Source organism: Sus scrofa, chromosome 7 (assembly GCF_054392235.1).
Source record: "Sus scrofa isolate SSC_HxYL_T2T_F1_AM1 chromosome 7, Sscrofa_HxYL_maternal_Yorkshire_Landrace_v2.0, whole genome shotgun sequence".
Lineage (NCBI taxonomy): Eukaryota > Metazoa > Chordata > Mammalia > Artiodactyla > Suidae > Sus > Sus scrofa.
The window spans coordinates 86,790,799-86,815,421 of NC_139389.1; the positions used below are offsets into that span (position 1 = coordinate 86,790,799).

At 44.7% G+C, this 24,623-nt stretch overlaps 2 protein-coding genes and 1 pseudogene across 6 annotated transcripts; 1 reads left to right on the plus strand and 2 right to left on the minus strand.

Annotated features, from left to right (window-relative positions):
* The first annotated feature begins 1,477 nt into the window (after window positions 1–1,477).
* On the plus strand, window positions 1,478–17,326 carry LOC100312980 (ribonuclease A family member 1, pancreatic). 5 transcript variants are annotated; one of them, XM_021098161.2, is made up of 2 exons: window positions 1,478–1,535; window positions 16,475–17,326. In XM_021098161.2, the coding sequence occupies exon 2, from the start codon at window positions 16,504–16,506 to the stop codon at window positions 16,957–16,959; it is 456 nt and encodes a 151-aa protein (XP_020953820.1). In that variant the 5' UTR covers window positions 1,478–1,535; window positions 16,475–16,503; the 3' UTR covers window positions 16,960–17,326.
* On the minus strand, window positions 2,185–2,898 carry LOC146401716 (large ribosomal subunit protein uL29-like; annotated as a pseudogene).
* Window positions 17,327–22,635: 5,309 nt separating the features above from the next.
* Window positions 22,636–24,151, minus strand: RNASE6 (ribonuclease A family member 6). Its single transcript, NM_001167656.1, is given in 2 exon segments — window positions 22,636–23,247; window positions 24,099–24,151. A coding segment is annotated over 1 exon segment (462 nt). The 5' UTR covers window positions 23,242–23,247; window positions 24,099–24,151; the 3' UTR covers window positions 22,636–22,779.
* Window positions 24,152–24,623: the final 472 nt, after the last annotated feature.

Here is a 24,623-nt window from a genome sequence, read left to right on the forward strand (position 1 = left end):
TCCATATTTTAAATCTATTTCAGTTTTATCTTTTATCATTTTTTAAATTTTTATTAAAGTATAGTTTATTTACAGTGTTGTTTTCCTGAATTCCATTTAGTAGTTTTCTCTTCAACCTGAAGTAGATGCTTTGAAATTTCCTTTAGTGAAGTACTACTAATTATAAACTCTATTTAGTCTTATTTGTCTGACAATGCTTTAATTTACATTCTTATTTAAGTGACAGGGTAAATAATTCTAGGTTGGTAAAGATTTTTTTTTTCAGTACTTTAAATCTAATAGTCCTCTGTTTCTGGCTTCTACAGACTCTATTGAGAAGTCAGTTATCACTCAATCATCTCTCTGAAGATAATTTTGCAAAACTCATAGTCTATCTTTCTCATTATATTGGATAGTCCTCCTATGTTCTTTGTCTTGTAAATGAGTCACCTAAGCCAGAATCCCTAGGGTCATCATTTCTGAGGAACTCCTGTGCTGTTGGACATTCTGTTAGCAACAAAGGAGGAACTAGAATATATTTTATGATCTTTGTTGCTATGATCTGACCTGCAAATGTCAACACTTTTGGACATCTATGAACTTCTGTGGACAAAAACTTAAGACACAGTAAACAGGGTAGAGGAGTTCCTGTCATGGCTCAGCAAAAATGAATCTGACTACTAACCATGAGGAAGCAGGTTCAATCCCTGGACTCGCTCAGTGGGTTAAGGATCCGGTGTTGCCATGAGCTGTGGTGTAGGTCAACAATGTGGCTCGGATCTGGCATTGCTGTGGCTGTGGCATAGGCCAGCGGCTATAGCTCTGATTCAACTCCTAGCCTGAGAACTTCCATATGCCTGCAGGTGTGGCCCTAAAAAGACAAAAAAAAAAAAAAAAAAAAAGAGAGAGAAAATAGGTTAGAGTAAAAAACTTCTAAAGTTAAAAAGGAATGGATATTTAACATTTTCAAAAAGATTTATTGAAGTATAGTTGATTTACGAGGTTATAATAATAAAATTTTATTTCTTATTTATGTCATACCTGATATGTGAAAATAAATACCCAGTCTGCTGCATTTTAGTTAACCTGGGTTTGAGTACCAAATCTATTACTTTCCAGCCTTAGTTCTGGCAAGTTACTTAACTTAAAGTTTGCTTGTCTGTAGATATAATAATAGCGTCTGTCTTATATGATCGAAGCCACCCAACATGGCTGTTCTGCTCTCTGTACATTACTTGTTGCTTAACCAGTGCCTGCTTCACTTATACCCTTCTCACATGACCGATCTTCTCTCTTCATCATAGAGCCTGATCTGTAAATGCCTACATACTTGCCCCCTGGCTCCAGTGAGTGTTGTTCTAATCTTTAGGTCAGAACTACCTCCACTGTAATCCTTTATCAAAGGTATGGTCTCCTCTGGTGGTTTCCCTAGTAACCAGTGAGCCAGCTTGACATCAAGTCAATTCTGCCTATAACCGGAACTGCCCTCCTCTACCCCGACACACACACACACACACAGGCCTTGGTTGTGTCCTGCCCGTCATCTGCTACACAAGGTAGGGTGTTTCTCCAAGACCTTGTTTCAGATCTGTAAGCTCCCTCCCGTCTATTAAACTATTGGTGCCTCTATTACTGTTTCCAGGCTCTTTCTTCGGTCTTAAGGCTGGGCAAGCATAGGGCTGGCAGGCCTGTGGGGTGCAGCCCAACGATCTCTTAGTATTAAATGAAAAATTAAATTGCTGCACAGGACAGTGGAATCCTAGTGTTCTATTTGATGTTTCCCTCTCTCTTATTGTCCTAAACCAATCACTCGTGTTCTGTAGATTTTACCTCTTTCATATCTTTAACTGTCTACTGCTTTTTGTTCCCACTCCTTACTTCAAGTCATCATCATCCTAAATTATTTACTGTAATTGCCTCTTGTCTTTCCCTGATGTCTTCTCCAGTTCCTCTAGCCTCTCACTCCAGGCACACAGGCACCTCCAGAGCTCTCAAGGCCCAGTGAGCCATGCTCTCCCTCATCTGCAGACCTTTGATTTGCTGCTGCATTTGCCTGGAAAATCCTTTCCCTCAAAATCACTTTTCTCCTTCTCAGCTTTTGGGTCCCTACTCAACTGTGACTTACTCTGGGAAATATTTTCAAACTCCACAAGAGTCTAATTCCATTGCTTTTCCTCCTGTGTACGCTTTCACGCTTATGGTCTTTGTCATGTAGCATTTTATTTATTTATTTTTTCAGCCAGTTTGTTTTATTGTCTCCTGGTTGCTCAGGCCTTGACAGCGACCTCAAACTTCAGGAGTGGTTACAACCACTCGTTCCACTGCTGCTTCTTAGTCTTCAGGTTCTCTTCATGCTTGTTGAGCCAGTAGTACATGACGCTTGTTTTCTTGGGTTGTAGATCCAGAGGCTTGTACTCTTTTTTTTTTTTTTTGTCTTTTTGCCTTTTCTAGGGCCGCTCCCTCGGCATATGGAGGTTACCAGGCTAGGGGTCAAATTGGAGCTGTAGCTGCTGGCCTACACCTGAGCCACAGCAATGCCAGATCTGAGCCTGGTCTGCAACCTACAGCACAGCTCACAGCAAGGCCAGATCCTTAACCCACTGAGCAAGGCCAGGGATCGAACCTGCAACCTCAAGTTCCTAGTCAGATTTGTTAACCACTGAGCCACGATGGGAACTCCAGAGGCTTGTACTTCTTGCCCTTATAGAATTTCTTGAGGTTCTCGTTCTGAGTCTGGTTAATGATGGTGAGAATTCGGGCAATGGATTTGTGAACAATTTGGATCTTGGAGTTCGGAAGCCGCCTGCCTGTCACTTTTGTGACACGCAGTTGGGACAACTCCACCTTCCAATCTTCCAGTTGTTTCAGCAGCTCCTACTTCTTCTGGCCACGAAGGTCTCTAGCCTTAATCTAGGCCATGGCTGTACAAGCTGCCACCGCCGCCTTTTCAGAGGACTTTCATGTGGCATTTTAATTTCCTATTTACTTGTTTGCATCTCCCACTAGACTGCAAGCTCACTGGGGGCAGAAACTCTGTCTGATTCATCTCAGGCAAGCACTCAATGAATATGGCATAGACAAATGAGATGCTGGTAATCTGCTCATCATCACCCCACTTCCATCCTGTATTTATGCAATTGGTTTTCTGTTACCCAAAGCAAAAAATTCATAACTGTGAAATTTCATCTTTTATGTTATTGGATGTAGTCCACTACTTCAGCCTGGCAGGAGCTGTTCTTTTATCCATGTTGTTTTTTCTGTCCGTCATCTGTCCATCATGCCATCTATTGTGATGAAATTTTGCATCTTCATTAAAGTCATTCATACATAAATACTGTGAACACGACAGGCATGAGGAGGCAGATCTGTCACTAGATCTGGCAGAACCAGGTGGGAAGGCAGCCACTGTATCCAGAGACTTTATCAAAAGCTTTGCCGTAAAGATGCAAAATAGTCCCTGCATTTCCTAATTCTACCTTGTGGAGGCAAGAGATGAGATTAGTCTCATGTGATTTTCATGTGACTCCATGCTGAGTGCTATTTATCATTCCTTTCATTTCAAGTTGAAACAATAAATCAGAGCCTTAACAGCTCTGCTCGGAATATGCCTAGGAATTAGTGTGTTTTTTCTGGACTCCCTCTACCTCTCTTCTGTTTTCCCTTCTTCTAGCCCTTATCAGGTAGATCACTCACATATCAAAGCCTAGCCTGTCCTCACAAGTATCTTAGGTGATCACTCATACCCTTTTGGCCCAAACTTGCTTGTGTTCATTCTCAGCTCTGGTTTGGAATATTTTGCAACATACTTTCATGAGACATTTTGACTCAGGTCTTCCCAGATTTTGAAGTTCTCTATCTGGACTTTCTCACTATGATATAGTTTTTCAATTTTAAAAACACTTCAAATTTACAGAAAAGTTGCAAGTCAAGTTCTGAGAGCTTTCTTTTTCTTGAACCAATGAAGATATAAACCACATTGAGACATGATACCCACCACCTGCTGCCACCCTCAACCCTTGCCAAATACACCAGTGTGTAATTCACACAAACAAGGACATTCTCCTACTTAAACCACAATAATCAAATAGCCACTAAAATCAGGAAATGGACCTTGACACATTGCTACCATCTAATCCTCCAGTGGCATTCACATTTTGCCAGTTGCCTCAATAGTGTCTTCTAACAGCAAAAAATTTCAGTTCAGAATCTCATGCTGCTTTTAGTTGTCATGTCTCTTTATTTTTCTTCAGTCTGGAGCAATTTCTCAGCCTTTTCTTGACTTTCATGACTTTAACTGTTATTTTGTAGCATATTCCTCAATTTGGGTCTGTCTGATGTTTCTTCATGATTAAAATTCAAGTTGTGCATTTTCGATGGGAATTTCAGGGCAGTGATGCCATGTTCTTCTTCTTGTACTTTATCACGTGGCATATGACATTTAGACTTGCTTTATTATGTTGTTCACCTTGATCGTTTATTAAGATAGTGTCTGCCAGGATTTTCTGGTATAATTACTGTTTTCTCCTTTGTGATTAATAATGTTAGGAAAGATAGTACTTTGAAACTTTGTAAATATCCTATCCCTCATCAAACTTTCAATTTATTCATTTTTTATTATATCAATGTACCCTCATGGTTTCTCACTTTTTAGTAGGTTATTTAATACATCGTTATCATTATTTATTTTGATGGTCAAATTGTCACAAATTTGGCTGTTGGGAGCCTCTTAAATTGGCTTTTGGGTCCTCTTGACATGTCCCCAATTGTTTGGTTACTTCCTTGCTTCCTGGCACAAGATATTCTATTCTCAGCTTCTATGCTCCCTGCCCCAGTCTTGGGAGCTGCCATTTCTCCAAGTTTTTTTTAAAGGTAGTATATGACATTTAAAAGCTAAATTCTGGAGTTCCCGTCATGGTGCAGTGGTTAACGAGTCCGACTAGGAACCATGAGGTTGCGGGTTCGTTCCCTGCCCTTGCTCGGTGGGTTAGGGATCCGGCGTTGCCGTGAGCTGTGGTGTAGGTTGCAGACGTGGCTCGGGTCCTGCGTTGCTGTGGCTCTGGCGTAGGCTGGTGGCTACAGCTCTGATTAGACCCCTAGCCTGGGAACCTCCATACGCCTCGGGAGCGGCCCAAGAAATAGCAAAAAGACAAAAAAATAAAATAAAAAATAAAAAAAAATTAAAAAAAAAAAAAGCTAAATTCTGGGATTTACATCCTAGTATCCATGAGGATGTGAGTTGGATCCCTGGCCTCACTTAGTGGGTTAAGGATTTGGTGTTGCTGTGAGTTGCGGTGTAAGTCAAAGAGTGGCTCAGACATGGTGTTGCTGTTGCTGTGGCTGTGGTGTCAGCCAGCAGGTGCTGCCCTAAAAGCCAAGTTCTGGGTGGGCTAAGTGTGCCAGTCACTACTGAGTTGCTAATACCAGGCTCTTTCAGGTCGAGGGAATATATGAATGTAAATTTGCAGACACACATTCACATCTCTATTTTATATCAATATTGGAAAACCATGATTTCACACTGTCACCTCTGGTTCATATCAACACTGCGAGATTTCTTCAGTTTTTCGTGCCTTCTGCATTTGTAACTCTCATCTCCTAAATGAGAAACCTGGGTCCAATTTTTCTTGAAATAATTACGTATTTGATAAAGCCCTGAGGGGCTCCAGGATGTGTCTCAATGGCATGAGGATTATTTTAAGCTGAAGACATTTGAGAATCAACAAAAAGGAAGATACTTTCTCTGAACTCCCCGTATCTGTGAATATACTGAAGGCATTTAATTTTTTCATAGGATGATAGGATTTTTTTACATTGTGTGAAAACATACAAAATCCATTTCTTGTTGGTCTTTGACAGAAATTTAATAGAGTGAGGATGGGGAATGTAGGTAAGAACTTTCTTCTTCCTTTCTGTGTATGTGTGTTTCTGGACTAAGTTGTGTTAATGAGTTGTTTTTCTTTCTTCTTTTTTTTTCATCTTTTTAGGGCCACACTCTCAGCATATGGAAGTTCCCAGGCTAGGAGTCAAATTGGAACTGCAGCTGTCTGCCTAACCACAGCCACCGCAATGCAGGATCCAAGCCGCGTCGGCGACCTACACCACAGCTCACGGCAACAACAGATCCTTAACCCACTGAGTGAGGCAGGGATCAAACCTGCATCCTCATGGATGCTAGTCGAGTTTTTAACCAGCTGAGTCACAACGGGAGCTCTGAAAATACTTTTAAAGAAACAAAACAATATTTTAACGGGAGTGACCTTAAAGATCATCTTTCTTCACTCTTTCATTTCTCAAAAAACAATAATAAGGCCAAGAGAGGTCACATGACTCGGCCACCATCACTACATGGTCCATGACAGAGGTTGCTGACCCAGCTGGCAGAGGGGGTTGAAGTGACTCTTCCTCACATGCGTGTATGCTGAGTGTGGGACACCGTCTCCTGCTCTTAGAAAACATCCAGAGCGCTGCTGAGGTCTGCTTTTCCACCTCCTTTGTGAGAGATAAAATAGCTTTAAAAAAAAAAAAGTAGAGTTGAGTTTAGGACAGAACCAAGAAAGCAGAATGGGATTAAGGATTAGCCTTTCCAGAGAAGTGAGACCCATATTTCAGGAAGGGGAACTCAGGCCAGACCTGACTGCAATGAGGGAAGGCATCAGGACTGTTTAATTCAAAGCTTAAAGCAGGTCAGCTAATGTGTCGGGAGGTTGGACTTAGCAACCCCGTAAAAGACTCCACTCAAGTACATGTGAGACTTGTCTCCGAAACTGGATAAGCCTGGACTCTTTGTTCCAAATGCCAGTGTCGACTTCCCCATGTGGTTTGTCCCTTGACCATATCTCCTGCTGGTTGTAACTGCCCTGATGATTAACACCAGTTGAAAAGCAGATGCGTGACCTAAACAAAAGACTTTTCTTAAGACCTTCCTTCCTTGGTGGAACCAGCCTATCATGCTTTTTTTTTTTTCTTTTTGTCTTTTTGCCATTTCTTGGACCACTTCCGTGGCATATGGAGGTTCCCAGGGTAGGGGTCGAATCGGAGCTGTAGCCGTCGACCTACACCAGAGCCACAGCAACACTGGATCCGAGCCACATCTGTGACCTACACCACAGCTCATGGCAACACTGGGTCTTTAACCCACTGAGCAAGGGCAGGGATCAAACCCTCAACCTCATGGTTCCTAGTTGGATTTGTTAACCACTGTGCCACGACGGGAACTCCACTATGATGCTTCTTAAAGGGGGGGTGGGGTACTGCTTTCAGTAGCTGTTTTTCTGGGCAGCTTTGCCTCTTAAACAAGTTCCCCTGCCTCCACTCCCACCCACTCTTCCCCTCCCTGCCTCCTCTCCTCTCACTCCAGTTGCTCCACTGGAAGGGCCCCTGATTGTACCTCAGGATGAGTCCCCAGGTGGGGTGGGCAGCAAAGCCATGTCCGCCTTCTCCCACCACACGGCACAGCAGGAAGAAGGGGAAATCCAGAGCTAGAAGTAGAGGTCAATTTCACAACGAGGTATTGCAGCCCTTTGAGTGTCCTTCCTGGGGGCAGGTTCCCCACCCATGACACACCAGGCAGCCGTAGTGAGAACACTGCTCTGGGAGTCAGGAACCTGTTCTGGTTTCTGCTTTTGCTGCCCAGATGCAGCTGTCTGACTTTAAGATGCTCTGGCCCTCCCCCTTGTGTGTATAGGGATGCCTGGAGGAAAGTTCCTTCCATTGCCTGTGTCCTTCTATTCCTTGAGTTCAAGTTCAAGGTAACTCTCTAAATTGTTTAGATCTGTTGCAAAGGATTCAAGATATTTCAAGCCTGGCCTAAATTTTTTTTTTTTTTTTTTTTTTTTCCTGTGCTGTCTCCTGCCTCTTCCTAGCCACATCGAGAAACTTGCACTTTTCTGAACTCTCTCTTTTTTTCTTTTTTGGCCCCCCACAGCAGCAAATGGAGTTCCTAGGCCAGGAGTCATATCCTCGCCACAGTTGTGGCTTACACCACAGAGGATCCTGTGCCCAGCCTGGGCTGGAACCTGCATCTTGCAGAGATGCTGCCGATCCCATTGTGCCACAGTGGGAACTCAGAAACCTGCTATTTTCTGAACACAAAGTGCTCTGCCATATGTGTCTACTTTTCTTTCTGGCCTTTTTTACTGTCTGAATTGCCCTTCTCTCATCCCTAATGGGAAGAAGAAAAGAAAAAAAAAAAAAAAACTAAAAAAACCCCTATTTATCCTTAACAGCCCTCCCCAAGGTATCTTTGCTCTCTGAAACCTTCCTTGATTCTTCCCACTCCTTTCCTCCTATTGCTCCCTAATAAGTCCATCCTCAATGGACTTATTATCAAAGTCTGCTTTGTATTACAACTCTAGAGCCTGCTCTATTTGGGGAGGATTCTCAGCACTTGGGTCTTTAACATAGTCCTTGATTTAAGTGCATAGCTCTTCTCAGGAAACCATAAGGTATATGGCTGCAGTAGAGACAGATTCCTGGTTCCCGGATCCCTCCGGAGCCCTGCCCTCCTCTCTTATCAGCGGTTTGCTTTCAGATAGGAGTCCTGGTCAATAATTAATGCCACTGTGATAAGCCACATGAAAAGCTGGCACAGGTGGGCTGATGTGAGGGACGAGGGCACTGGCACTTGCTCTAGAGGGGAAGCAGGTGACAGGGGGGCTTCTCCTAAAAATGGGTGAAACCAAGATATCACTGAACAACCCAGGCTAAAAGGTAATTAATTAAATCAGGAACTGCAGACTGCCAGGTCTCTATCTTTCCTCAGACACCCTGAGCAGCATCTGCCTTCATTTTAAGAAGACCCAGGAGTTCCTGTTGTGGCTCAGTGGGTTAAGAACCTGACTAATATCCGTGAGGATGCAGGTTTGATCCCTGGCCTCGCTTAGTGGGTTAGAGATCCAGTGTTGCCCCAAGCTGCAGTCTAGGTCACATTGGATCCCACATTACTGTGGCTGTGGCTTAGGCCGGCAGCTGTAGCTCCAATTTGACCCCTAGCCTGAGAACTTCCATATGCTGCAAATGCGGCCCTAAAACACAGAAAGAAAAAAAAGAAGAAGACCAAGAGGGCTGGCTCTTGGGATGGGAAATGACATGTGGTGAGTGTTCTCTGTCCTTGGGGCTGAGGAACTCAGTGATAGTGTGGAAAGCCTGGGAGGTGGAGATGGTAGGCTGGGCCCTTCTCTGTGTGTTCTGTTGACTGCACCTGATGGACTCACACACATCAGAGCCACCTTCTGGGAAAGTGCAGCCTGTGCCCAGCTGGCCTCAAACAAGGGCTCAGATGCTGTAACCCCTTTCTTTCCCAGTATGTGCTGTTGGGTGTTTTAGGGTGGGATGAGCACAAAGAGAAATGGGAAGTCTTATAAAATAGGGGTAATCAACGGGAACCTGCACAGCGTTGAAAGCAAGATTTAGCAAAGGCACAGACATCACCATGACTAGTCAACCAGAAATCTGAAGCAATATGATTATGATTGTCAATCGCTACTCATGACAATGAGTAGAGGCTGATCTGTAGTCCATCTAGGACAGAGGTGGTATGATTAACAATTTCTGTCGAGCTAGGAATGGGTTTCTTTTTTTTTCATTTTTTTTTAAATTTTTTTTTTAATTTTTTTTTTTTTTTTTTTTTGTCTTTTGTCTTTTTGCCATTTCTTGGGCCGCTCCCAAGGCATATGAAGGTTCCCAGGCTAGGGGTCAAATCGGAGCTGTAGCCACCGGCCTATGCCAGAGCCACAGCAACGCGGGATCCGAGCCGCATCTGCGACCTACACCACAGCTCACGGCAATGCCGGAACCTTGACCCACTGAGCAAGGGCAGGGATCGAACCTGCAACCTCATGGTTCCTAGTCGGATTCGTTAACCACTGCGCCACGACGGGAACTCCAGGAATAGGTTTCTTAAAGCCTTTTCTATTTGTATGAGTCCCATGGATGGGAACACCACTCTGATTATTCAAATAAAAATTGAGCCAGTAATTCCCCCAAGTAGTGCCTGAATAATCCAGAGTGGCCACATCTGGATTTCACATCTAAGCTGGAATTTCCAGCCTTGGTCATTTATAGAATTAAAGTCTCTCTATACAGATACGTTGTCTTATACTATTCCTAATGTTCTGAGGTGCTAGTATGAGGAGTTTTTTATGATATGAGGTTGGAACCAAGGCCTTATGTAATATGTTTGGCTCTATTAGTCTTTTCCAGGTGCTAAGAATTTGGCTCATCATAAAGGTGTTGAGTGCAAATTTAGCATTATCTAGGGTCTAAATGGTAGATTTTAATAATCTTTTTTTTCTGGGATAAAGGGATACTAGCGAAATCACTGGCTGAGTTGTTTAGTCCATTGTCCATGTAGGTGATGGAGGTGCAGATGGAAATGCCATTGGCTAACTGCCTGTGGCCTCATCTGATGAAATTGGAACTGCCCAGGAGTTCCCGTTGTGGCACAGTGGTTAACAAATCCGACTAGGAACCATGAGGTTGCAGCTTCGATCCCTGGCCTTGCTCAGTGGGTAAAGGATCTGGCATTGCTGTGAGCTGTGGTGTAGGTTGCAGATGCGGCTCGGATCCTGTGTTGCTGTGGCTCTGGCATAGGCCGGTGGCTACAGCTCTGATTCAACCCCTAGCCTGGGAACCTCCATATGCCGAGGGAGCCACTCAAGAAAAGGCAAAAAGACAAAAAAAAAAAAAGAAAGAAAGAAAGAAATTGGAACTGCCCAGAGGCTTTTATCACGGGGTTCTGGTGATGGTCAGTATATTCAGAGCAGGTAAGATTGGGAATAGTGTCTACTATTTGGGATAATCTAGAAATGGCATTAGAATGAGTATTTTTTTTCTTTTTAACTTCATTAAGGTATAATTGACAAATAAAATTGTAAAATAACTTGTTTACAATGTGACAATTTGATATACATATACAATGTGAAAGGATTCCTTTCATCAAATTAATTAACATGGGTTATCTCACATATTTACCTTTTCAGAATGAGTCTGTTCTGACCTAACAACTGTAATAAGGAGGGAAAAAAGTGAAAAGGGCTCATTGTAGGTGAATGATAGCAAAAGGTCTATAAAAAATAGTAAGAAAAATTATAAGCAAGCAGAGTAAAAAGACTAACAAGAATCAGATACGAGCTTTGATCCAACATCTTGGGTAGAAGCTGTCCACTGTTATACGATCATTGCATATAGATCTTAGGTTATCTGTCTGCTTCTGAAGACCAGCAGTTTCTGAAGGATCTCTGAGAATCCTCAGTCTGAGATCTCATATTAAAAATAGCCTCTCAGGGAGTTGCCATCTTGGTGCAGTGGTTAATGAATCTGACTAGCATCCATGAGGTTGCAGGTTCAATCCCTGGCCTCACTCAGTGGGTTAAGGATCCGGTGTTGCCGTGAGCTGTGGTGTAGGTTGCAGATGCGGCTCAGATCCAGGGTTGCTGTGGCTGTGGTGTAGGCTGGCAGCATTAGCTCCAATTGGACTCCCTAGCCTGGAAACCTCCATATGCCTCGGTGTGGCCCTAAAGAGAAATAAATGAATAAATAAATAAATAAATAAATAAATAAAAACAAATAAAAATAGCCTCTCTGGAGTTCCCTCGTGGCACAGTGGGCTAAGGATCCAGGGTTTTCACTGCTGTGGCTCGGGTTGATGCTGTGGTATGGGTTTGATCCCTGACCTGGGAATTTCCACATTCTGTGGGTGTGCTCCCCACCCCACCCAAAATAGCCTTCCAATTCTGTGTAATTCTGAATCGCTTCCTTGGTTGTGAACTGTGAAGCCATTGATTTATTTCCTGGAGTTTCACTGCTGTGTTTGTTAAAAGTATTTTGATAAAATTCCTTCCAGTGAAGTTCAAGAATATTTTGTCTCTTCCAATAGATAAAATCCTCTTGTTGAAGATAATGAAGAAATTGTTTAGAAATGTGTGGTGGGACGGTGGCCTTAACCTGTTGATGATAGACCTGGGTATAGCACATGGGTCCCTTAAAATATTTTGTCATGTCTGCATATGGTAAGGATGAGTCTGGAATTGGAGGTGAAATTCTAAATACATGTGCCTTCCAGTTATCTATTCATAGGGAGATAATCTATGTATTCCTGACAGAGTGGCTGTAAGGCCATAGGGACAGTGGTGGGAATAGCTGTGGGCAAGAGATCTCAAGGGTTTTTGAAAATATTGCTAATTTTAATTTAAGGATGCTATTAGTCATTTCAGCCTTTGCAGAAGATTGTGAGTAGAAAGGACAGTTTTCCTTGTTTTTTGTTTTTGTTTTTGCTTTTTAAGGCCACACCTATGGCATATGGAAGTTCCCAGGCTACGGTTTGAATCAGAGATGCAGCTGCCAGTCTATGCCACAGCCACAGCAACGTGGGATCCAAATAGCATCTGCAACCTACACCACAGCTCATGGCAGTCTCAGATCCGTGACCCACTGAGTGAGGCCAGGGATCGAACCCTCATCCTCCTGAATGCTATTTGGGTTTGTAACCCACTGAGCCACAACAGAAATGCCTCTTTTTTTTTTTGAAGTTGGGTTTTTTGTTTTGTTTTTTCAGTTTAATTTACGGCTTTTTTTTTTTTTTTTTGTCTTTTTTGCCATTTCTTGGGCCGCTCCCACGGCATATGGAAGTTCCCAGGCTAGGGGTCGAATTGGAGCTGTAGCCGCCAGCCTATGCCAGAGCCACAGCAATGCAGGATCCGTGCCACATCTGCGACCTACACCATAGCTCACAGCAACACTGGATCCTTAACCCACTGAGCAAGTCCAGGGATCAAACCTGAGTCGTCATGGAGGCTAGTCAGATTCGTTTCCACCGAGCCATAATGGGAACTCCCCAAAATGGCTTCTTATAGCTGAGAATGCCTAGGATGTAGGCTACTAAAGAAATTTCTGTGGGTTGCAGAAAGCTTGTTCATATTTGAACTGTGGTTCTGAAATCTTGTTGGACCACTTCTGTGAAAGCCTTCCAGCACTGAAAAGGTACCAAAAAGAATGACTGCTTTCATACAGCCATGCCCAACACCTTGGTGGAACTCATCTGACTAATATAAACCATCCCATCAGGAACCTTTAGGGCAGGCCCTGTAACTTATCTCTGTAGGCTCACTGTTGAATGAATGAATGAACAAATTCTAAATTGATCACTGTGTACCCACTCAGATCCTGCAGAGTTTATATGAAGGTTATTTATTTATTTATTTTGGCTGCAGTGAGCAGCTGCGTGTGGCTTTATATGGGATCTCAGTTCCCAGACCAGGTATTGAATCCAGGCTGGCAGGGAAAGTGCTGTATTCTAACCACTAGACCTTCAGGGAACTCCCTGAAGGTTATTTTAATCTGAAGATATTTGAAACTCAGATGCAGAAAGAAGCTTTTTCAGAGTTTCCCTTATCTGAATAAAGGCAGAGTCTTTTGAGAGTAAACTTGCTATAAATCCCCTTTTGGGGGAGTTTTACAACCAGAAAAAAGACCACTCATTCTTGCACAGACAAATGTTATCACAAATTATTTTATATCCCATTTGTTCCCCTAAATGCTCATTTATCTTTTCTTAAAAAAAAACAAACCTATTTGTGGAGTTCTGTCGTGGCACAGCAGAAAGGAATCTAGCTAGGAACCATGATGTTGCAAGTTCGATCCCTGGCCTCACTCTGCAGGTTAAGTATCCGACATTGCCATGAGCTGTGGTGTAGGTCACAGACTGGCTAGGATCTGGCCTTGCTGTGGCTGTGGTGTAGGCTGGCAGCTGTAGCTCCGATTCAGCCCTTAGCCTGGAACCTCCATATGCCAGGGGTGTGGCCCTAAAAAGAAAAAAAAAAAAAAAAACCAAAACAAAAACAAAAAAAAAACTATTTGTTTCCTGTAGAGTCCCTGTCTGCTGCCTCCCCTTCCCCTATTAAGTTGGTGTATACATTTTTATCCCTAGATATTCCGTTCAGGGAGATGCTTTTTTTGTGCTCCTCCATAGGCATATGAATAAACTTTGTCAATTCTTCTGTTAATCTGTCTTTTGTCAGTTAATTCAGTAGGCCTCCAGACTGGAACAGAAATGGGTAGAGGAAAAGTTTTCCTTCTATCATGGATCAAGCTGAGTACTAGCTAAAGACTGAGAGACCGAAAACAAAACAAAAAACCTGGGTGGTGGGTGAAATACAGAAACATGAAACTAAAAGCTAGGCCACACCACACCCTGGGGGGGAGGGATCTTAACCCCCCAGCCCAAGTGAACAGTCACAGGAGCTAGCACTTTTTTTTCTTTTAGGACAGTCACAGGAGCTAGCACTTTTTTTTCTTTTAGGACTGCAGACCTATACCACAGCCACAGCAACACCAGATCCATACACCTACAATTTATGATGTAGCTTGTGGCAAGACCCTTAACCCACTGAGAAAGGCCAGGGATTGAACCTGCATCCTCACGAACACTACATGGGGGTCTTAACCCACTGAGCTGCAAGAGGAACTCCAGGAATTATCATTTACTGATGATTTCTAAGTACTGCCCTAAGTCCCTGGCATCTCACCTGACTTTGTCTTAGTAACAAATCTAAGAGGAACATTTTATGATTATACCCATTTTAGAGATGAGGAAACTCGCCCAGCTTTTAAAATGCTAAACCAGAATTTGGACTGAGACAGTGTAAACCTAGAGAATATATTTTGATATATCTCACTCCAAAGGGACTATATATATATGTGTGTATATATATATATATATATATATATATGCCTAGGGTGTGTGTGTGTGTGTGTGTGTGTATCTGAATCACTTTACGGTATACCTGAGGCTAATACAATATTATAAATCAACTATACTTTAAAAAATAAGTAAAAAATAAAATTGTCTTCCAGCAAATATTGGTCTCTTTCTAGGAGGAAATTCTTCCTCTGCCAAGAACTGTGATGTTCTCTATTTCTATTTCTTCTTTAAAGGGGATTTTGCATTTTGGTTTATCTTTCATTCCTCTACTCTGACCTGCAGGATGGGAGATCACTGCAGATAATAAGGGCCACCCACCTTTAACAGCCCAGGAGTGTTGAAGTGGTCAGAACTGGGCTGTATTCAAGTCCTCTCCTCCTTCTTCTCCAGATCTGGGAAGCCATCCATCTGGGGGCAGTTGGACACCTCTCCCCACACTCCCCCCAGAAAGGTACTGGTGGAGATGTGGAATTCCGGCCAAAGCAGCTCCAGGACTTCTGGGGAGAGGACCTACCTCCCTCTGCGCCCCTATGATCGCGTGTTATGTGTCCTTTGCTAATCTCTGAGGGCTCTTTGGTGAATGCAGCTCCCAAAGAGGCTTAGTTGAGGGTTCTAGTATCAGTGCTATAGTGATTTTCTCGGCTGTTTATGGGAAGGAAGTTTCTTACAGGCAAAGGCTCACTTTCCCCAGCAGCCCGGGAAAGAGGGCAGCCTGGGCGATTCCCCACCCCTTCCTCAAAATGTCCTTGTTTTCCTGTGGGCTGAGAACACGATGCTCCTCCCACCCTTCTCTTTTCAAAAGCCAAGCCCCTTTTTAATCTGTATAAAGTCGACAGTCTTGGGATCTAGTGATTGAAGAAACCGCCTTCTCTCTGAGACCAAGCCAGAGACCCAGGTAAGCAGTCCAAGAGGTGGTCTCAGGAGTTGCTTCTGCTTAAACCTTGGAGAGAAGGCGGTCAGGGTGGGTGAGGCTAGCCTGAGAGTCAGGACTGGGGCCAGAGCTGGGGGCAGGGATGGAGCAGGCAGGCTAGAGGGAGCCCATGCAGCCTGAGACAGAGCAGCTCTCAAGCTGGGGGAGGAAGCATCTCTCTTTAGAACACAATGGCATCCCTTTAAGGTGCTATTATCCCACACTGAGGCCAAGAGGTGTGTTTCTCTCGTGTTGTAGGACAGCAGGGCTCTGTCGAAAACGAAAATGACCCTAGATGTATACTTGGTAGTCATCTCAGGGACACAATTTGGCTTTTTCAAAATTTGGCTTGTTTATTTAATGATTTTATTCAAGAGAATCTCCTAATGAGCCACGTGAGCACTGGGTACAATTGTGTTTTATTTTTCAAATATGTTTTATATCAAAAATCCTTCTGTATTCAAAGACAGGACTGCTAGGATTTTAAGTCATTTCCAGGGTTACCAGCCAGAGGGGAGGATGGCCTCTCTGCAGGGAGTGGCAGTCAAAGGCTTGTGAAGAAGAGTATATGTGAGTGCCCCATTACTTAGCAAAGCTCACAGAAAGTCATCTTCCCGGTTGACCCAAAGGAAAACTATAAGCCAGGGAGGCTACAGGCAAGAGCTAGGGTCCCTTTCCTTTTTTTTTTTTTTTTTTTTTTTTTTTCTTTTCTTTTCTTTTATAGCCGCTCCTGTGACATAAGGAAGTTTCCCAGGCCAAGGATCTAATCTGAGCCAGAGCTGTGACCTATACCTCAGCTGTGACAGCATAGAATCCTTAACCCGCTTCGCCACAGCAAGAGCTCTCTCTAAGCTAAATGCTTTTCCTCCTCTCTCCCTTTTTCCCAGGTAGGGTCCTTCAGGGCAGTAAGGCCACCATGGCTCAGAAGTCCCTGGTCCTGTTTTTGTGGCTGGCCCTGGTGCTGCTGGTGCTGGGGTGGGTCCAGCCTTCCCTGGGCAAGGAATCACCAGCCAAGAAGTTCCAGCGGCAGCACATGGACCCTGACAGCTCCTCCAGCAACAGCTCCAACTACTGCAACCTAATGATGAGTCGCCGGAACATGACACAAGGACGGTGCAAGCCGGTGAACACCTTTGTGCACGAGTCCCTGGCAGATGTCCAGGCCGTCTGCTCCCAGATCAATGTCAACTGCAAGAATGGGCAGACCAACTGCTACCAGAGCAACTCCACCATGCACATTACAGACTGCCGCCAGACGGGCAGCTCCAAGTACCCCAACTGTGCATACAAGGCCAGCCAGCAGGAGAAACACATCATCGTGGCCTGTGAGGGGAACCCACCCGTGCCAGTCCATTTCGATGCTTCTGTGTAGGTCTCCACCAGAGAGATGCCCCACCTCATCACCAAGGCATCTGCCTCTCCCCTCTGCTTCTTTGCCCTAGGGGGCAATAACTTAAGGTAGCCATGGCTCTTATTCATCCTCCACCTCCCACCCCTCACACATGTGTTTACATGCTTCTTTGGCTTGAGGGCAATAGCTCAGGTCAGGTTTCTTATCACACACACATTTCCCTGGTTGAGGGCAATAACTCAAGTTACTTAGGGCTCTTATCCAACAAGAGCATGCGCCAATGGCTTGAGGCTTGCCCTTACTTGGTTTGGAGGGTGAGGAGTGGGTTGTGAGGTGGGCCCATGTTAACCCCTTCACTGCTTCTTTCAATAAAACATATTTGCAACTATCTGAATTTCTGATGCTGTCTGCGTCCAGGTACTGTGTGGCCTTCTTTCTTTCTTTCTATTTCTACTTGAGGCCTATGGAAGTTCCCAGGCTAGGAGTCGAATCGGAGCTGCCGCTGCCGAGCTGCGCCACAGTCACAGCAACGCCAGATTCCTAACCTCCGGAGCGGGGCCAGGGATCGAACCCGCATAGTCATGGTTCATTACCGCTGTGCCACAACAGGAACTCCCTGGGCTATTTTAGATAAAAAGAAGCAACAGTCTGGGATACCGTCATTCGGGTGAGCTGACAAGGTGAAGCTCAGATACAAAAATCTCTGGCACAGAAGGAAGACAGGGTGACCCTGGGAAGACCTTGATTGGCCTCAGGTGGGGAAGAGGCGTGTATAAAATTATGACTCTAAATTTCCATTTTCCTTTTTTTTTTTTTTTTTTTGAGGGAGTTTTACTATATCAGGAAAATTATCCCCTCTTAGTTGGAAAGCTGGAATCCTTTTTTCAGGAGCTAGAAGGGACTTTAGATGTTATCAAATGGGGGGTTGATAAGTAGATTTCAGCTTCTGGACCAACTGAATTGGAAGTGCCTGCCTAGAATGCTGCAGAAAAACACCTAAACAGCGATTCAATGGAGGAGTAGCCTCTGCAGGAGGTATGAGGGAGGTGAAGGGTATGTACCATCCACTGGCCATCCTTCACCTAATACAACCCCCACCTTTTACAGAGGGTGACCTGAATCTCAGAAAGGTTAAGTGACCTGCTAGTTAGTAGTATGACTGAGACTAGACCTCAGGTCTCCTGGCTTCCCCATTGTTGCCCCTTCTGCTCCCTGAGTCCCCTTAAGGAGGAAGGTCCCATCTCCCTCCTGCACTGAGTGCTCTGCCCTTAACAGCTTTCTCTGCCTGAGTTTGCCCGTAGCTCTCACAAGTTCCCAGCATGCTGGGCCTGTGAGTCTGTCACTTCTAGGCAACCCTTCCTTACATCCATTCTGTCATCAGGTAGGCATTTCCAATGACCTGTTTACACCTGCTTCTGGCTCCAGACAAGGTCATAGAACTAGAGAAAGGTCCTACTGCCAACCAGTTTAACCAGGTCTGTCATCGTTAGTGTGCACTGCATTGATAAATGCTGGAAGTGACTCTCTTTTAGGTAAAGTGAATTCTTAGCCCTGGGGGCTTCTGTAAGAGGTAGAAGCTCACTCTGTGGGGTGAGAGGGGGCAGCCAGATATTCCTGCATTTCTGTGCTAATGAGGATCTCCTTACAAACCTTGAGGATGGAGGAGGAAAAAAGGGAAACTTTGCGTTTCTAGAGGTTTCCTTTTGACAGAATTTTTTCTTTCTTTTTTCTTTTCTTTTTTTTTTTTTTTTTTTTTTTGGCTGCACCTGCAACATGTGGAAGTTCCCAGCTCTGGGATCAAACCTATACCTCAGTTGCAACCAGCACCACAGCTGCAGCAAAGCCGGATCCTTTACCCACTGAGCCACAAGGGAAATTTCTTGCAGAAGTATTCTTAAGTTCATTCACCCTTGTGCCAAACCCAAATCTCCTCATTTTCCCTCCTAGTGCTAAGAGGACGCTTTAGTGGAGTTTTACCAACACTCACTTGGAGTTTTGTTGCATCTACATCTACACATTCACCATCTGGGGAATAAAGTGATAGGTGATGACAGATGCTCCAAGTGCAGACCTGTGCAATCAGGGAACCTGTGGGGGGCAGGAAGAGCTCTGAATAGGAGGACACTCAGAGAGGAAAGACTGAGCCCTTTTCTGGAGATGGACAGGCAGAATCAAGGAGAGGACCACCAGTTGTGTGGAGACAAATCAGAGATCTCTATTCTGTGGGGTGACTATTGCTACCCTAGGAATAAAGGAATACTATCTTCTTCTAGAAGACTAACCCAGGCAGATTTATCTTAAAATTGAGGTGCTAACATGTGAAGATGGGTATCTGCTTAAAGACAGAAATGATCATATCCAGTGATTCTTCTAAGAAGCATAATGCTCATTTCTCAGACTCTTCAAACCAAACACCCTTCAGGAATTATACACTCTCAGTGGACATGTAAAAGCATCCAGCATCCCATCTCCTCCTTACCCCTGCTGTTTTATTTTATTTAATTTATATATTTATTTATTTTAGGGCTGCGCCAGAGGCATATGGAAGTTCCCAGGCTAGGCGTTGAATCAGAGCTGCACAGCTGCCAGTCTACACCACAGCCACAGCAACGCCAGATCCCAGCTGCCAGATCCTTAATCCAATGAGCAAAGCCAGTGATGACACCTCCATCCTCCTGGATACTAGTCAGGTTCTTAACCCACTGAGCAGCAACAACAGAAACTCCACTCTTGCTGTTTTATGTGTATTCACAAAAGCATAGTGTCCTCTGCCTCTTCTGATATGATTTACTCCTCTCTCTCTCTGCAATGAATTCTCCCTTCGATTCCAACAGCCAGTCATCCTCCAGCCTGAAACAGATCAGTCATTCATACCTTAAACCAGTCCTTCAATTGAGAGTAGAGTATCATGGCATCGAGTTCTTTCTTTCCAAGTTCCACCCCACTGTTATTTGCCCTTTGAGCTTTTTCTCTAACTGTGAAGTAAAAAGTTGCTCCCAATCTCTACCTTTGCCTCCTCAGACTAACGAGGCCCTCACAGAGCAAGTAGGAGCACTAAGGGGTTCTGAATCTACCTGCCACAGTGGAAGGCACTTCAATATGGCTTTTAAGAATCACGAGGCGCTCCCGCTGTGGTGCAGCCGAAACGAATCCGACTAGGAACCTTAAAGTTCGCTCCCTGGCCTTGCACACTGGGTTAAGGATCTGGCATTGCCGTGAACTGTGGTGTAGGTCACAGGCCCAGCTCGGATCCCGTGTTACTGTGGCTGTGGTGTATGCTGGCAGCTGTAGCTCCGATTTGACCCCTAGCCTGGGAACCTCCATATGTATGAGTGCGGCCCTAAAAAGCAAAAAAAAAAAAAAAAAAAAAAAAAGAATCCATCACAAATGTGGGTCAGTCCTCTGTGTTCGTGATTCATGATGCATGATGGAGGGCCTACCTAGAGGGTACAGGATGAAATCGTGCCTCCTAAAGACCAAGTAGTGGCACACCTGGAAGCATCTCAAAACTGTTTCCTAGGAGCCACTTTCTAGGGCACAGATCCCCAGTACCTCTGCAAATCATTAAAATCATTCAGCAAATTCCCAGGCACTTTGGGTTTCTTTGTGGCTTGCGGTAAGTGCAAGTAGAATGGTTTTATCTCAGCCCTCCGTGCTTATCTATGTCCCCACTCCCTTATTGTTTTCTTAACAATAGAGAAGGAGTTGCTCATCAGAATGGGCAGTCCCACTGGATATGTTTTACTAGCCAGTGTGGTGATTGTACTTTAAAGTTCATCACTGGTGTTCCCAGAGGGCACAGTGGGATAAGGATCTGGTGTTGTCACTGGTGTGACTCTGGCTGCTACTGTGGCGAGGGAACTTCTGCATGCCACAGGAGTGGGGAAAAAAAAAAGGCAGCTCATCTTAACTGTAGATCATTCTCTAATATCTTCTTGCTATGTGTCTGGGCAGGACCTATACTCAGGGTCAGTTTCCTTCCTTTTCCACCTTCCCTGAGTCTGCAGCTGAGTGGATAACTTGGCCAAGACACCTATTTAGTCCCAGCACCACCATCAGCTTCCTGTGCCCCTGAAGCAAGTCTGCAGCCCTCTCTGGACCAGTTTTCTTATCTATAGAAACTGGGGGTTGAATTTGGTAATCTCAAAGTCCCCTTACAGTTAGGACCTTCAGCATGAACATCCACTTTCTAGCAGTGCCACACCCTGGCATGCGGTTTCTGGCAAGGCATGAGTAGGCATCTTTAAAGGAGTCCCATCTGTGAGGTCTAGTTTGGTTCAGAGCTCTTCTCCCAATGCAAAGCCATGTTCCGAGGTCTGGATCATCCCAGCGGACTTCAAACATGCTTCTAGGGCAGACTGTCCTCTCAAGCAACCTTAGGCAGCCTCTGAGAGTCATGGCTGGCAGCTAGCCTCTGCTAGGACTTGTCAGGTGTCCTGGAAACTGAGAGTCCATGGAGGTTCTTAGCTTGGCTCAGATCCTACAGAAGGAAGATCCTGCAGAGGGGAGAGACTAATGTGGAGGCAAGATCAAGGTGGCAACAAGAGAATGCAGGAGAGGGAGCAGAAATTTCCTGAACTTCATTGGAAACTTTCTTTATGGAGGCCGAGAGCTGGACCTGCTTCAGGCCAGCATGTTTGACAGTTTCTCTTCCCCACCTCCCTCAAACTGCCCCTTCTTCTTCCATAAAGGGTTTAGGGAAATCGCTTCCCCCCTATACCTAGGACTTAAATTCTTCTTTTTTTTTTTTTTTGTCTTTTTAGGGCTGCACCTGTGACATATGGAAGTTCCCAGGCTAGGGGTCGAATCAAAGCTGCAGCTGCCAGCCACAGCCACAGCCACAGCAATGCCAGATCCAAGCCCCGTCTGCAATCTACACCACAGCTCATGGCAACATTGGATCCTTAACCCAATGAGTGAGGCCACGGATCGAACCCGCATCCTCACATAATCCTTCAATTTGTAAATCAAATACCTATTCCAAAACCCCCATGTTTCTGTGATATACCCAGTATTTGAGTATGGCAAGAATGTTTTTAAGTTTCTCAGTGCTTTTTTTTTTTCCTTCTTGATCTATTCTTTGTCTTTGTCCTTGCCAATGGATAATTGGAGAATTGACTCTAAGGTTACAGTGAATTATTATCCCTACTGCTATTTATATTTACAACACTCTCTAATTAAATATAGAAACAAATAGTAAAGATCTAGGAAGCCTCAGTTGCCAGTGTTAGAATCTGTGTATGAAAGTACCATCAACAGTCTGAATATCACCGCCATCTCTAAACTTAGCCAATCATTTCCAGGGAAATATATAAAGCCAAGAGCAGAGTTTGAACAGATGGAGAAGTTTCCTGCTCCAAAGTCCCTAAGACACAGGGGTGAGGGACGTGGCAGGAGCCCTGGGTTGCTAAATAATGCCCAAGGTTGCCTAGAGACAAAAGAGTTCTCCTTGGAATGCTGGCAAATATAGCTCCAAGCTGGTAAAGAGGTGAAAAGAATTTCAAACACACTTCTACTCACTCATTAGAATGCAACAGAACGTAGTTTTATTGCTGTGAATACAATGCAACAAAGCTTGGCCAAAGTTCTAAGGCTGAAAATACGGAGGCCTGGCCCCAGTCATTGCCCTCTTCCCTACTACTTTCCTTCAAAACACAGAGTTCCAAAGCAGAAAAGAATCCTAAGCTTTTGTCCCAACTCCAGTCCAACCTCCTCATCGCTCTGATTTTTCCAACACCCTCCTTTTTTTTCTTCCATGGGAACCAGGAAAATCAACAAAAGAAAAATCAGAAGAGATCATAAGAGAACGCGAGCTGAGTGAGAGGGAAAGTGATGGAAACTTTAAATGATCTTATCTAAGTGTACGGGAACAAACGGATAAGGAGGGTCGCCCTTCTGCGGGGGATCACAGGCAACAATAAAGAACTTGTATTGGGCGGCATCTTTGTAGCGGCAGTTCGGATAGTTCCCCCCGGTGAAACTGCACTGAGTCAGGCTAACAGGCTTTGCACTCTGGTGGCAGTTGTTCTGGCCGTTCTTACAGGTGATGTTGGGTAAATTACAGGCAGTGGCCACATCCTGGAAGGAGTCGTGCAGAAAGGTGTTTTGAGGCTTACAGTGCCAAGTATAATTGTTGACACCGTTCATTGCCTTGTTGCATTGGAGAGGGCTTGGCTGAATATGCTGAATTGTAAACCATTGAGCCCTGGTGAGATTCTTGGGTATGGCACAAAGTGGACGCACTGACCACCACAGTCCCAGCAGCAATAGGAGGAGAGGAAAGCATCTCAGATCTGGCCCCATTTTTCTCTGTGAGAAAAGAGAAGATAACGGTGGTAGCAGGAGCCATTAGAGCAAAATTACCATGCATCCAGATTTTTTTTTTTTTTTTTTTTTTTAGGGCCACACCTGCGGCATATGGAAGTTCCCAGGCTAGGGGTCCAGTTGGAGCCACAGCTGCTGGCCTACACCACAGCCACAGCAACACAGGATCAGAGCCACATCTTCAACCTACACCACAGCTCCCGGCAATGCTGGATCCCTAACCCCCTGAGTGAGGCCACGGATTGAACCCGAAACCTCATGGTTACTAGTTGGATTCCTTTCTGCTGCGCCACAGCAGGAACTCCCACACATCTCACTTTTTTTTTTTTTGAGGGCTGCACCCACGACACACCCACGGCATCTGGAGGTTCCCAGGCTAGGAGTCTAATTGGAGCTCTTGCTGCCAGCAATGCTGGATCCTTAACCCACGGGGCGAGGCCAGGGATTGAACCTGCAACCTCTTGGTTCCTAGTCAGAGTTGTTTCTGCTGAGCCAAGATGGGAACTCCCCATACATCACAATTTAGATTTTTACTCTGACCTTTAAGATTTCACAGCTCTTTTTCTTTCTTAAACCATCTTTCTCATTTGAGCCTCACAATTCTGTGATGAAGCGAAAGCCCAGTGAGGAGGCACCTGAGGTAAGAGGACCTTTCCTCTGATTGATAGATCTCATTCTTTTCTTTGTCCTGCAAGCATGTGTTTGAAGCTCCCCATGCCATTAACCTTGTCCCTTCCCTTGTCCCTCCTGAAATATTTACCCTCCATCTATTTGACCTGGACCTCCCAGCCACCTTCACTGCCCACCCTCCCCAGCCCAGGGGCTTCTCCTCTTACCAGGTCTCCACGCTGGGGTTCCCGCTGAGAAGAGAAGCAGCAGTTAGTCCTGGCTCAGAGGCTTTTATCTGTTGGTCTCCCAGGCAGGCCAGGGCTGCCCACGTGCAGCAGGAGAAGGGCTCTGAACCCTAGAAAAGAGTAAATCTAGGGCTTGGAAGCTGAACTTCTTGTGCACGGTGTGGTTGAGACTCTTAAATTTTCAGACTCGCTGTTGAAAATAGTATCAACACTGTAGACACAGGAAGAGTAAGCCTACTTAAAGAAACAATGAGACTCAAAGCCCCGTTTTGAGGAACTCATCACTTCCTGATATGATGTTTTCTTCCGATCTGAAGTTTCAATTCTGTTGCATTTTTAAAAATTAATTAATTTTTATGGCCACACCCACAGCATATGGAAGTTTTCCCGGGCGAGGGACTGAACCCGAGCCACAGGTGTGGCAATGCCAGATCCTTGAACCCACTGCGCCGGGGGCAGGGGATCTAACCCAAGGCCACTGGAGCCACTGCAGTCAGACTCTTAATC

Bases quoted from the DNA above. Each gene is read 5' to 3' on its own strand.
- LOC100312980 (XM_021098161.2), top strand. From the start codon at position 16,504: ATGGCTCAGAAGTCCCTGGTCCTGTTTTTGTGGCTGGCCCTGGTGCTG.